A 15,257-nucleotide genomic window follows, 5' to 3' on the forward strand; every position below is an offset into this window, starting at 1 on the left:
TTTGTAGTTGAAATCATTTCTTTTTTTATCACACAAAAATAACCTTCAAAAAACCCACTTTTTCGAACTCAGGGGACGTCAAAAAAAAAAAAAAAAAAATGCTGTGGAAACTCTAAATCGTAAATTTGTCACGATCTCTGTACTACCATTAACAAGAGAAAGAGAAAGAAAACACGTAACTTTAACAATAATAACCACGTTAACAATCAAAAAAGTTTAGTTAAATATAATTAGGCTTACAAAGCCGGTGGGGTACTAGTATTTAGGTAGCACATCCGCGACATTGGATGACATTTAAGATTAATTAATGCGGCAATTAATGCTTTAAAAGGGCGAGCTACTTTCAGCGGGGAAAAGTTTTCTATTTTTAAAACATTAATAGTGTTAAAAAACAGAATAAACTGTTACAGAATATTTATTCCTCAAAAAAATAATTTGGTAGTTGGATGTAAAGCCCGCCTGGAAAAATAGGCAATTACTATACTAGAGACTGGAAGTGACTAAACTTAATACATACAGTATCATCGATACTGTACACAATCGATCTCAAAACTACCTCCAGTAAACAAAATCTTAAAATTGCTCCATTCACACCTTTACCGCGCACAAAACACGACTCGGCTTCACTAAAGACGATTAGTGCTGAAGATTGTCTCAGTAAGACAGTATGTTAGCACTACTGGAGCCCACTTCCTCATGGAATGATGACAACGAGACTTCGCTGTTTATACATCCTATGTCCACAAGTCAGTTTTGTTCCATCCTCCATAACAGAAGCTGTAAGGCGAAACAAACTTTTGTAAACTCTTTAGTCAGAGAGGCTAGGGGTGTCCACGAGTTGATGATATGCACTTCCAGCAGAGCAAAAAGATGCTGGATGTCTTCTTCAAACCAGTATCTATACAATTGAAGCAAATAAGAACATTTTTTTATTTGACTATAAGACGCACGATTTCTCGGAAGCGGACATTTGTAATTTACATTATATGTATACCAAGCAGCGAGTCGATAACTGGGATTTGATATTCTCTCCAAAAACTTACGTAATCGATTGAGAATCCTGTATCAAACATATGACTTCATCACAGCTAAGTTAGGCAGCGCCCTGATATAATAGGTAATTATAAATGATAGTGGTGATTACCTTTGTCCGAACAATGAATGTTTACAAGACCAGATCTGCATCTACACTGTAAACGGACGGGCTAATTTAAATGCACCTACACACCCAGAGCTTCTGAGATAGAAAGCTTCAACAAGAAAGACACTAATTAGTATGTAAATCAATACCTTAATTTAATGCAACAATTGGAATAGAAGATTTGGCTGAAGCTAGAAAGAGATTCTAAATCCGTTTCTTTTTTAAGTTTACTTAATATTGTAAAAGTAATCTTTAATTTATCCCGATATATCCCTTTGTATTCCCTCACACTCCCACAAGTAAACTAAGATTGCTAGCCCAAGTACGTGTAGCTAATAAAAACGTTCTGGCATTTACCTGGATAGAAATAAATTTCAGTTCGACTCTAGCCACTCCTGTAAGCTGTGTACTTTAAATGAACCTGACGATTTAGCTCATAGCATTTTAATTTGTCCAACTTTTAACATCATTAAAAAAAATATATATATTTATACAAATATATTACAAACGTACGATGGAGCAATGAATGTATTTACTGAGTTTTTTAGAGCCAGGACATATAGAATAAGCTGAATGATTTCTTTTTCCTATTTTTTTTGTGAATCTTCTTAAAGTAAGGATATTGTTTATTTAATAGTAATTGTTTAGGCGCCCCATTAGCTGAGCGGTTATAGGCTAGACCCGCAATGCTAAGATGTATTGTTGGTTAGTGGGTTCGATTTCTAGCCTAAACCTTGGATTTTATTTAATGGTTTTAATATTGTAAGGCGCCACGATAGCCGTGCAGTTATAGGCTAGACCCGCAATGCTAAGATGTATTGTTGGTTTAGTGGATTCGATTTCTAGCCTAAACCTTGGATTTTATTTAATGGTTAGTATAAGATCTTTACAGTAAAGTATGTTTGTTAGTCGCCTCCGTTCACGGCTCCTAATTTGGTAGATGGACTTAAAGCCTGCCTGAAAAAATAGGCATTTTTTTTTACTTTTATGCTAATTTGAATTTTCCAAGTTTTCTATTTATTTTCTTGGTAATTAACCATTATTTGTGTAGATATTTTTATTATTATTATGAAGCCCTCACTTATTAACATGTTTTAGTTGTAGGTAGTATTTTTAGTTAGTTATTTTGTACATACATTTAGTTATATTTTCTTGTATATAAAAATAAAAAATATCTTTTTTATCAATCAATTAGTCTAAGTTACATCCATTAGAATTTCCTTAGATTGGAATAACGTAAAGTGAGTTAAGATGAAGTTGATTAAGCACCCACATGAAGCTTTTTATGGGTAATACTTGGAAGTTCACAAACTTAAATGTAATAGAATTTAAGCAGAATGTAATGCACAGAAAAATGAGCTTAGAGCGAATGAATATCTGTTGGCCCAGTTTTAGTTCATATCTGGAAGGTTAGTGTTCCATCCACTAGGGTTATAAACGTCGCTGAGTATGGGTTGTTTATTGTCGATCTTCTTCTTGGTGGCTACTACTCGGGTGAGACCAGAGTAGTAATAGTGAGCAGTATTGAGGCCATCTGGGTTTGGGCGGGTGGAGAGAGAGAATGTGGTACTTAAGATGCTAAAGCTCGTTGAGAACTCACACCCTATTATGGTGTTCCCCTTAGCTTACACTTTAGTCTCCACTGTAACCCAATCGGAATGCATACACTCTAACTGAGAGACACACCCTCTTCGGGTGGGGGTGGGGTTTATGCTCCAATTTGCTGCTCTAGTCTTCGCCCTCAACCTTCCTATCAAGCGGGACTGGATCTAGCAAAAAGGACGCTAGGCTAGGAAAAACCTAATTCCATTTAGACTAGTGAAGAAAGGAGTCGTGCATCCCTTTGGCAGTAACCATCCTCTTGGACCGCCATCTTCTGCCCCCCACCAAATCTTCCCCTACACATTCATATCCGGTCTTGTTCAAACATCAAACTATCATGGTGATTAAAGTTTCACGTAATCCAGGAAATTTGGTTTTAGTCCATGCGAAAAAAGCAAACATTTAAAGCACACGATCTTAAATAATTTTGTCTTTTGGGAAATGTGGTTAGGAGCACTACTGAATAATAACCATGAGTTCATCGTAGAACTTCATGTTTTTCATAATTCTGACCGATTAAACTACACTACTACTCTTGATGACCGAGTACAGTACGTCAGCAACATATGTAGTTCAACTCGAATTCTGAACACAAAGCTGATGAATCAGCTTTTGATAATGAATGAAAATCCAAAATAAGAGTCAAAAATAGAAAAAACATGGCAAAAATCAGGAAAATCTTGGATTTCTTTTACACGCATAATTTAAGTGAAAAACTATCACTTCAATCTAAAAGATTTTACCGTAGGGATTTCCACGTTACTTTAGTTTTTCTAGTAAATTAAAGTATTTGCCTACTTTTTCAGGCGGGCTTTACGTCCAACTATCGAATAAGATATCGTGGACGGAGGCGACTAACAAACATACTTTACTGTAAATTTCTTTTATTAACCATTAAATAAAATACAAGGTTTGGACTAGAAATCAAATCAACTAACCAACAATACATCTTAGCTTTGCGGGTCTAGCCTATAGCCTCTCAGCTAATGGAGGCGCCTTACAAGATTAAAACCATTAAATAAAATCCAAGGCCTAGTCCGGAGAAATCGAATCCACTAACCAACAATACATCTTAGCATTGCGGGTCTAGCCTATAACCGCTCAGCTAATGGAGCGCCTTACAAGATTAAAACCAATAAATAAAATCCAAGGTTTAGACTAGAAATCGAACCCACTAACCAACAATACATCTTAGCTTTGTGGGTCTAGCCTATAACCGCCCAACTATTGGGGCGCCTTACAAGATTAAAACCAATAAATAAAATCCAAGGTTTGGACTAGGAATCTAATCCACTAACCAACAATACATCTTATAGGTCTAGCCTATAACCGCTCGGCTACCGTGGCGCCCTGGTAAATAACTATTATGATTTGCCTCAAACTTAGTAACCACATTGTACTTATGTAGCCCCATAGCCCCTTGATTTGTTATCTCTTTTCCAAGACTAAAGCTTCTTTTCTAAGGAAATTCCATTTTCTTGAAAAAAAAAAATGAATGAAATTTTAATTCCACATGAAATCTAGTTGAGTCTTTCACAATTAGTAACTTTCTTAATGAAGTTAATGAAAAGTTTTCAAAAAATATTTAACCAAAATCAAAATTTTAGAAATACATAATCAGTATGAGCAGACGACAGTGCGCCGAGAACAAAGGAAGTCTTCACCATCAATTTGAGAAGTGATGCGATAATAATTAGCAGAATATAGCTAATTTTCCGCTTCCGCGACACTGGACCGACATTGTGGTTGTCTGGCTGGCATTATACTAATATTTTCCGGCCATTAAGCAGCCGCCATCATTCGGCTCTCATGTTGCGTAACACTGCAAGAAGAAGTAGCCGATGAATTCGTGTCCAAATTGTGGTTTGTACTTTTGTTCTCTTAACGACCTTTTTTTTTTTTTGCTTCCGTTATAATATTTTGAATTCTGTTTCGAAATTAAAATATTTTCATTTTTATGAATATTTTGACTTCTCTTAATTCTCTCTACACTAAACTGTTTAATCTTCCCTCTGATGATGGATGTAATTTCGGTACCTGTCAGGGGTTCAGTTGGCATAAGTGCTAATCAAAGATTAGCATCATTTTTAAAGAAAATTCTGGAGCCGTTTTCGAGGAAAATTCCAAATCGTAATGAAAAGTTACTTGAGTAAAGCTGAACTTTCGACTAGTCAAATTCAAAACAAAGGCTTATTGTCGTCTATTCTTCATATCGGACTTAATCGAATATTATCGACTTTCAACTTTCCACATTATTCCGTTGTTGAGTGTGCTAACCATTTTGCTTCCTGTACTCACATCCACACACACGCACCGAACTGAGAGCAATCACCTACAAACAGACATTTCCGGGGAAAAACCAAAAATAGAAAATTTGCACGATCGCAGTAACTTATCTTGCACAGGAAGAGAATTTTAAAGAAAGTAAAGGGTCCTTTAAGAAAAACCAAGGAGGCTTTTTTTTTGTAAGGTTACTTTTCAGTGCGTCGAGTTGATAAGAATAATTAAACTTAATTCTTACTTTGGGAGTTAGTGGACTAGTTTTTTGTTTATTTCATTAAGAAAAATAGTTTTATTTTCATTTATAGTAAACTCTGGCATACAGCTGTAGCCATGCCATTCTTATTTTTTTAAAAAGATGTAGGTAGTTACTTTTTTAAGTAAAGTACTGTTATTATTGTATTATTATTATTATTATTATTATTTTTACTAGTATTATTATAGGCGCCACGATAGCCGAGCGTATTTACACCAAAAGTTTCGTAATTTTAAATTAGATAAATTTATTTTTAATTAAAAAGATGCCAGCCATAAATAAAATATTAAGCTAAAAGTAACTTAAATGACGGCTAATAAACCGCGTAAAAAACTTAGGTAAGATATTTATTAAATTAGCAATGTTTTGACCTTGGACAAGATCACATCTGTTAGTTTAGTAATTTATCTAAAATATATAGATATAACGGGTGGGGCGCCAGTAGTGATTATGGTGAAGGTGGACCAGTAAGGAGGGCCGCCGGCCAATAAGCTGGCAGCAGGACAGGTGGTTGAGGACAAGATATAAAATCAACAGAGTTCATCTTTCCTTAGTGTCAATCGATATATATATATCGATAGCAACCCCACAAACCACTAATCGCTATGTTGGTAACATTGGAAGGGCACAGGATCCACACCCCCACTTCCTATTCCCGCCGCTTGGCCAATACCCAATATCCTTTCAATTTACAGCAGACAATGCCACTTTAATCAGGTTTTTTCCCCTCCCCGCGCGATCCTTTTTTTTTTTTTTAAATAGCTCTAGTTCTAGGCTGAAAGCAGGGAAAGGACCAACAAGGGCAAGGAAATCCTGTGCAAGAAAGAGACTAGGCACTCCTGCTGTCTCTCTGGAGAGCTATTTTTAGGTAATTGGTTATTATCACTACAGAGGATTAAATAAAATTGCTAAAAGTTTGTAACCGGAAGGAAATTCCTCTAAGAGACGTAAAACTTAAACTGGATAGATTTTTCACTTTTTGAGAATTTTTGAGATTTGAATTTACGCTACGATTATCCCTTTATTTCAATATACATGCGATATCAATACGTCACTGACAGTGAAAACATGAACACTTCCGCTAACGGGGCAATGAGAGAGAGAAACAGAAATTGGTAATGACTGCAAAAGAAAAAAGGAAGAAGAAGTAGAAGAAAATGATCAACAACAAGAACATTAGAATAAACACGTAATCTATAAGCACCAGAAATATTACAAAATGGCGGCGCAAGTAGAAGTAATGAAGGAGTCTGGCGCATGGGGAAAGGCATAAAAAGTAGCACAGATAGTGGAAGTTAGCTTTGGTCACATTGTGTAAATAGTTTACTATAAATAAAATCATACAAAAGAAGCAAACAAAATGTTAATATATATTTGAATAAATAAATATATTTAAAGTAAACAGATGAATCTTGGAACTAGCTGATGCAACGTCATCTCTAGATAGAACAGGTGTGTGGGACTTACTTATATATATATGTATATCGCCAAGTTTTTATAGTAAAGTACCTCTTCTAGGGTGGTGATGGGGGGTGGGGTTACCCTAAGCCACCGATACATCAAGTAAACACCAAACCCGACAGAAGTAAATAAGGACTCCGTATTTCAGGATATATTTTGTACGATCAAATATGTCCCCGAGGCAGCCATTTTGTTTTGTACATACAAGCGTAACGAGTACTTTTTCAATAACAGATACCACATTCTCATTAGACTTATATTTTTCATGAAACAGGCTACTCTTTAGAGATATTTATTGCCATTAAGTCTTCTGATGATGCCCACAAATACAAGAAGATTATTATTCTACTATCTTCTCTTCAACCTCCTAAATGATAACAATGGGATCTAAAACTCCTCCCAGTTTATGCAGCTACGTATCACTTCCTACCCTGAACGTCCTATCATTATTCACTAACGTACCACTAGACCAGCGGTTCCCAACCTTTTTATGACCAGGGACCAATTTAATAATTTGTTGTTAGCAGCAGGGACCAAAAGGTTCAATATCACAGTAAACTACTTTTAAGATTTTAAAAATAAACTACATCGTAACATTGTGATTATGTTTTCAGTTATATTAATGTGCTTTTTGAGCTTGCATTTTCTAAACAAGATGGGGTAGTAATCCTGGGATTGATGAGATCGCTCAAAGCGACACGCACCATCATCATTTGCTGCTTTTAGTCGACTCCTGGGAACTTGTTTTTAGGCGCTCTACGCTCGATCGACGACGTCCCCATTCACCGCGTCGTCGCCGCACACGTAGTCGCATGTCAAATAAATATTATTATTATTTTAAAAAGCTTAAGTATTTCGCGGACCATATTTTAGTTCTTGCGGACCTCTGGTGGTCCGCGGACCACTGGTTTGGGTACCACTGCACTAGACTAAACAAAAGAGATCGATTAAAAGACAACTTCTTTTTTTTTTGACCACCCACTTCCGGATGCTATTCTCCATTCCCTAAATTCAGTTACTTTTCATTGAAACAGTAGTTTCCAGTCAAACTGGGTGGACTTAGAAATGGGCAATGAATTATCGTCAATGATTGCAAAACGTAATGACCAGAGGAGGTTGGTGGGGACGTTGCCCTTTATAGTATTATTTCAGTCCTGCGTTTTATACATAAGGGTCTTATATAGAGAGGGTTTAAATTGGTAGCTTAAATTTAAAAGCTTATCCGGAAATCCGGAAGTACTAGTTTTCATTATTCTATTTTCTTTCAACTTCATGTACACTCTCATGACGTCTACAACGTTTATTCGAAGCATTTAATCAGGGAAAAATTTAGTTAAGGGCTCTTGAGGGTGAGGTAGTTTTCTCTTTTCTTTTCTTTATGCGGATAAAAAATTATTACACAAGAGGAATTTCCGCCCAAAAAACAATTAATCTTTTGTCACGGCACCTCGCATTCTCTTTTTAAAGTTTAAAGAGTACGGAGAATAAACAGGTCACTTCCAGATGGTTTATTCGGTAGAGAGGTCGCCCCCAGGAGTGAATCGCTTCCTCTCTCACAGGATGTGACAAGGGTTATGAAATATGAAACAAAAGGAATTACTCAGAAGTTTGAAAACAAAACAAAATACGACAAAATTTATTGATAAAAGAGGAAGAATGAGTCAGCGAGAGAAAAGCCAAATGTACAATGGCGCAGGGGAGCAGCACGCAAAATAAATATAACTATCAGTAAATCATGCAATGGCGTGTTAAACGCCACATTTACTCCCCTTTTTTGGCGCAGTTCTTTCGAGGAAATAGTGTCGCTCTTTCACTCGCCACTTAAACTCACTGGCTTTGGTTAAGTGAGAAAAATATTTCTTGGGTAAATACTACTTATAACAGGTTCCATTATATCCGTCTGAGGCCAAGCTTTTGTTTTCTCTGTTTCTGTCCAGTTTCAGGTTTTGATACTTCCGTTCTATTTTATACACTATACTAAATAATAGTAGGCCTTAGGGCCATTGCAGTCGAACAAATCTAATGCATCTAAGGGCCTTATAACAATTGTAGGCCATTGTAGGTTTGGTCAAGGAAAAGGAGGGGAAACGTGCGAGGTTGTTCACAGGAATGCTATACGGCCTGGAGTTCTGGGCTCTTTGAGGACCTAACTGTTGGACTTAGTTTTTGAAAAGTGGCCCAGAACCGTACAACCATATTAAATGATTTGGACTTAGTTTATGAAAAGTGAACCCGAACGTACAACTTCCTACTACTCATGCAAAAGTGACCCAGAACGTACAACTTCCTACTACTCATGCCTTCACATATTTTTCTAGGAGCTTTCACCAAGTGTCTTAATTCCTAATCTAATGGTGATGATGTTTCAACCATAAGGTGCCAAATAGAGCTTGTAAAACATGATTTTATATTATATAGGATGGTTTTTTGTATTCATTAAATTCCAAGTTCACGTATAAAATCCCCAAAATGCCGTAAGTATCAACTTACTCAATGGATTTTGTATTTTTATCATATTCCCCCCCCCCCCAAAAAAAAACAATTTTTTCGAGACAAATTTGTTGGTGTGCATTTAGAGTTGGAATAAATGTTTCCTAAAAGTGAACAACTCAGGGATAGCAAGGGAAATCTATCAGAGAATTATCTCTAAATTATATTTTTTTTTTAGACATATTTTTAATTACGAAATCATGGTAAAACACAACAGGAAATAATGGCTTTCTTCGCTTTTTTGGTGTTGTTTGTTTCTATGCATATATTGCATTTCATGTTCAGAGCCTGTCATTGGTGAAGTGTTCGAGAGAGATAGTAGATAGCTTTAACGTTAGTTTCAAAAGCGTACACATCAACGTTGTTGTTAATAGAACACAATGGTAATTCAATTGCCGATGGCTACGTCATACACTAGATATTTTTAAAATTTAACCACTTAAAAGCTAAAAGTAAATAACTTCGAATGTGTATATATTTATATACAGGGTGTTCATTTTAAGACGGCTCAAATGCATTTCATGGTTAAACGGTTGATCTGAGCAAAAAATGGTAGAGGAAAAATTTTTTACCCGTCACCTCTAGTTTCAGAATATGTGACTTGATTCTTAGATCCCTGCCCGCATACGCGGCTGACGCTCGACCAAAAGTGAGTGTTCGCAGTTGACCCCCATTTTCATATACACAGTTACAAAGAGTATACAAAGTTATGAAAAAAAAACCGGAAACCGCAATTCGATATCTTCAAAATTAAAGGTGCTAGGCCATTTCAAAATCTGGTATTTATTAATCATATTTCAATTTGTTAACTTGTTATCAAAAAGAAAGAAGAGCACGCGATAGGTCAATTTTATGTATTTTTTCATCTCCTTTCTACTAAAAATATTGCCAAGGCATGAGCCGTCTTAAAATGAACACCCTGTATATACTAGATTAATCCAACATGGTCTGTGCATGATAGGCAAATAGCATCCATCAGCAGCAGAGGAAAAGCATTATTGCTAAATTTTCCAAAAATCCATTTACGGCCTTTACAGGTAATAAAGGGAGAGTGAGAGAGAGAGAGAGATAAGCTTCCGTGTATAAAGTTCCGTTTTTAGCGAAATTTACGGTTGCTCGAGGATATCCGCTCGAGGCTGGTTTGAAAATATGGTTAGGTCCGCTGTAATGGATAAAATAAGATTGTACACGTATTTATTGTACTTTAATTAGGTTTCGGACTTTCAGCCATCATCAGAGGTAGATTTCAAACCTCTGATGATGGCTGAAAATCCGAAACAAGGGCAGTGATACAATAAACATACGTACTATGATGAATACAATCAATGATGCTGCATTACTCTGTTTGTACGCTAGATAACTAATTATAAAAAAGAACTAAAATTAATAACTAAGCAAACACTGCGGTATCAGAGTACAAAACTGCGATTGAACATTTTGCAATTACTAGCGACTGAAAATTTGAACATTTCTTCGCTAAATTTAGCATAATAATGCTAAATATAATTTCTGAATACTCTTACTTTATTTAACGATTAAAGAAAAACACTATTAATCTATATTCATTCATTTATTATCCACTCAAAATAGAGCTAACGGGAGTTCAATGAGAAGAAGTCAATAAGAGTTTCAACAGCCAACAAGGACTGGTCCTTGGAATCTAATCAGCAGTTATCTCTCCTGTCTTGACTTCCAACTCAAGATTGGTTTCTTTGCTAAAGACCTAGCCAGTCTTGCGTTCGATTTTAATTGAAATTTAAAAGTCTTGTTGCAAACTGGGCATACCGCACTACCTGAGCACAAAGAAACTGTCGCAAGATTATTATCTTCAATCGGTACTGGTGTTGATGTGGTAACATTATTGTTGACAATTTTTGATCTTCTGTTAGTCTTTTTGCGAAATTTTCTTGTTGTTGTCTTAATTTGTTCACCACAACTTGGAGTTGATGCATGACATTCAGTTACAGAATTATCAACCGTTGCTGTTGTTAGAAAATTAAATAGTCTTTTATTAATTTTATATTTATTTTTTTTATTATTTTCAAATAGATTTTTTATTGATTTATCTATGCTAATCAAATCACGTGTATTTCTTTTTAAATTATTATGATTATCTTCTGTAAAATTCAACCAATGGAAATTCCACCTTCGATTACTTAGTACACATTCATCTTCAAAAGTGAAAACTGATTTTGCAGTTACTTCACGATCTTTTCTATAATCACCTGATTTGACATGATTTTTTTTATTTTTATAGATCGTACCTGGTTTGGTAGTTTGTTGGTCAATTTTGTTGTGATCTATTCTATATGTTCTTGCTGGACTTGCTGTTGTCGTTGTCGTTGAATTATGCGCCAAATTTTCTAGTGTAGATTTAGTGAATACTTCGTATAGTTTATCATAAACATGTGTTGTTGTTGTTGTTGTTATAGCAGGGGAGACATTTGGTAGGAAGATATATTGAACACCGTTTTCATTGATTCGATGTCGAGCTATTTGCTTATCGTCAATCTTATTGTGGTTATCAATATCGTTGTTATGATTAAAGTCTCCAGTGGTCTTTATGCCCATATTTTGTAATATTAACAATAATGAGTTTAACATACTTTTCAACAATAAATTTTCTTGTTTATCTTTTTTCTCAGCTTTAAATAAATATTGCCATTGATCTAAAGTATTGTCAAAATTATCTTTAATATTTGAAGAACTATAAGTATTTTTTAAAGCACCCACAATTGAAATTAGTACATTATTTTCATTTTCATAATTTTCATTATTACGATTACCTGGCTGAAGACTGGAAAAGAGTTTTCTCAAATCATCTGCTGAATCCAGAACTTGATTATCTAAATTATTAGATGATTCTAAATTTTCACCAAACGCGCTTAGTGAATTCAATTTTTTCCGTTTAACAGTTTCATTGTCGTTATTCAATTTTTCTTTTGGTGCATAATTTATGTAAATATTATTCATATCTACGTACATGTATGTATGATTCTCATTTCTATCATTTAGAAAATTCCATTGCATAGGAATTTTCACTTGTTTATTACGCATTTTATCAAATCCTTTTTTCCTATTTTTTGGGGTGAAAAATAATTTTTTCTTTTTATTTTTCCTCTCCACTTTTAGACGATTATTAATCATGTCTTCTAAAATCGGTTCTTTAACTGTTTTCCTTTCTGGAATAATCAGTGTCAATTGTTTTGAATATTCCATAGGAAATAATATCTGTGGTTGTTGAGTGGTCTGTTTTGGTTTAGATTTTCCCCAATTAAAGCTTATAGCATAGACATGATATTCATGGCTGGAAAATAAATTAATACATTTTTTTTTTTTAGAAAAAGAATAAGAAGAAGAAAAATAAAAACATCGATTTTTCGGAGAATGAGGAAGTATTGAAAAATGTTTAGTTTCGATCTCAATGAATCAGGGAACAATAAAGAAACTTATCTACTTTTACAGAATTCATTTATTCCCTAGTGTTCTTAAAATTAATGTTTCCTGCCAAAAAAAAAAATTGAGCTAATGTCGAAAGTCCAGACATGACCAGGGCCAGACAGAAACGCCTAGATTGTTTCTGTAAGTTTCTGGTGAACTCTAGAACGTTCCATTACTGTATAAAAAAAAAAAAGCAAGTGAGCGCTCCCAGTTGAACAGTTTATTTTTTCAGAGTTAGTTAGCCAGCCAGTTGGGCAGTTGGTCAGTTAGTGAGCTTTGTTAGTGCGCAGTCGAGTCTAGTGCAATCCAGTGCAGTGCGGACCAGTAGTTTCAGTCGCTGAACAGTTTTTGTTGTGTAGTAATTTATGTAGTAAGTGTGTAACAGTAAACTGTAATGACTGTAGGGAATAGTAAATGTAATGTTCTTTGGTCTCAGGAGTGTAGTAATGTATCCATGTTTCATCCACAGTGACGAAATGACGCTTTAAAGTCCTGCGGATTCTTCTGGAACAGCTGCAAACCGTCCTTGCAACACTTCACACGATTTCGTTTTTGGTCAAGCGTGAGCAATCGCGGCACCCATCTTGCGGATAGCTTTGTCATGTCCAAATGTTCATGCAAAATATTATGTACCCGTTCATTCGAGATGCCCACAGCACTAGCAATCTCAAGCACCTTCACTCTTCTGTCATCCATCACCATATCATGGATTTTATCAATGATTTCTGGAGTAGTAACCTCAACAGGGCGTCCAGAACGTTTAGCGTCACTTGTGCCCATATGGCCACTCCGAAAATTTTGAAACCACTTATAAACTGTTCTAATCGAAGGTGCAGAGTCACCATAATGTTTATCAAGCTTCTCTTTAGTCTCTTTGAGGCGTTTTGCCTTTCATAAAGTAGTGTTTAATCATCACACGAAATTCTTTTTCGTCCATTTTTTGAAAAATCACTCGACTTCCTCGATTCAAACGAATGCCAAACACAAAGAAATAGACCGATCTGGCTGAAACTTGGTATGTGTTCTTCCAAGAGATGCTACTAACTAAACATAACCTCGATACGCGCCAGTAGTGCTATCTCTCTGACTTTGCACGGACTTTTCAAACGACCCTCGTAGTAAATGTAGTGAATAGTAATAGTTGCTAGTACGTAAATGTTTGTAAGTAACGTTACTGTGTGCTAATAAATAAGGTTTGTTATACGTTTAGCGAGTTTTATTCTTTACGAACCCACTTTTATTAATAACTAGCAGCAGTCACTAGTTGTAGTTGCAGTTTTTCAAATAGAAAAGGAAAAATCTTTACAATAAGTTTTATAATAAATTTGAATGCAAAAAAAAAATCTAATCATGCATATTATTTGATTTAGGGCCACAGCATCCCAAAGCCGTTTATGGAAACCTACAGTACACAGCCTGCTCGAGAATACAGAGTATGCCTTTGAATAAGGGCAGCAACCACTACAGACCAAAATTTTTAAAAAAAAACAATCTTAAAACCACCCTTTGTCTTTTCCTAGAAAATTTCATCCCAAAATTGAGACAGCTAAATAAATAACTTTTCTTGATTACAAAGTAAATAAGAAAAATAAAATACCTACATTAATAAACAGTTTGTAAGCAATAACAAAAATGCAGCTTGCATAACTTCAGGTACATCTTTTTGTGTGTGGGGGGGGGCTGTATCACAATCTCAGCAATCAAAAATTACCCAATGATTTCCACTGTTTCATTACTATTTAAGTTACAATAACTAACTATTCAATTAATTGATTTTAATTACTGATTAAAAACTTGTATCGTAAAAATGCTAAGATGCATTTCTTGCTAATTTTATTTAAATCATATATTACCATAGTAAAGGATTGAAATGTCTATCATATTTTTTTAAATTTTTTTTTTAAAGAAAATGCATTTAGGAGGCAATGGGTTTCCCTTAAAGCGATCAATTATTCCTTTAATCCTCTATGGATTTGTTTTTATCCTTATTTCACTATCCGTGTGCAGGAAGTCTGACAAACAGCTATATACAGCTAAAGCCACCACCTTCTTAAAGACTTTATTAACCTCTTGCGCTATAATTAACCGTCAAAAATGTGTGCCCATCCCACTGGATAAAAAAAAGAAGCAAAATATGCTTTCAATATAGCATTGGACTACTTCGTAACAGTGTAACATTTTTGTCCCATAACTTCACAAGCGTTGATTTCTCTATATCGTAAATTCTCGAGAAATGCCATACTCTATTATTATTTGGTTCATTTTTTCCACACCCAAACAATTCCATCTTCTTCGTCTGAAATTCTAGATTTTTTTTTACCGGTAATGAACAAACAATGACGCTGGATTCACTATCCAGTCTCCTCCATCCTCGCTTATCATTGCTCGCTCTCTTTTTGAGAGTGGTCGAATAAGGATAATACAGTCGAGCCTCCCACAAAAGGACACTCTCACTAGCGACCACCTCCATTTACGGACCAGTTTTTGGATTTCCCCGTTTTACCCCTATAACACTTTCTGTATAAAAGAAACCTCCGTCTAACTCCTCACTCTACATAGCGACCGCGGACATTGATTTTGGGGAAC

General features: G+C 35.2%; 2 protein-coding genes across 7 annotated transcripts in view; both read right to left on the reverse strand.

The window, feature by feature from the left end:
• LOC141451914 (voltage-gated inwardly rectifying potassium channel KCNH6-like) overlaps positions 1-15,257 on the reverse strand; it is a 522,696-nt gene that overhangs the window by 404,547 nt on the left and 102,892 nt on the right. The window lies entirely within an intron of this gene.
• LOC141451799 (uncharacterized) lies at positions 10,788-14,527 on the reverse strand. Its single transcript, XM_074123470.1, has 2 exons — positions 14,273-14,527; positions 10,788-12,537 (listed from the first exon to the last, which is right to left on the reverse strand). Exons 1-2 carry the CDS (start codon positions 14,314-14,316, stop codon positions 10,902-10,904), a joined length of 1,680 nt encoding a protein of 559 aa, XP_073979571.1. The 5' UTR covers positions 14,317-14,527; the 3' UTR covers positions 10,788-10,901.

The sequence above is a fragment of the Rhodnius prolixus genome, unplaced genomic scaffold, assembly GCF_049639745.1.
Source record: "Rhodnius prolixus isolate KJV_2025 unplaced genomic scaffold, Rpr scaffold_14, whole genome shotgun sequence".
NCBI classification, from domain to species: domain Eukaryota; kingdom Metazoa; phylum Arthropoda; class Insecta; order Hemiptera; family Reduviidae; genus Rhodnius; species Rhodnius prolixus.

What these genes read in the sequence shown, in the direction of transcription:
- LOC141451799 (XM_074123470.1), bottom strand. Translation starts at nt 14,316, where the DNA reads ATGCAAGCTGCATTTTTGTTATTGCTTACAAACTGTTTATTAAT. An exon ending in CTTACAAACTGTTTATTAAT is followed by an intron (nt 12,538 to 14,272) that starts GTAGGTATTTTA and finishes TTTATTTTCCAG; the next exon opens with CCATGAATATCATGTCTATG.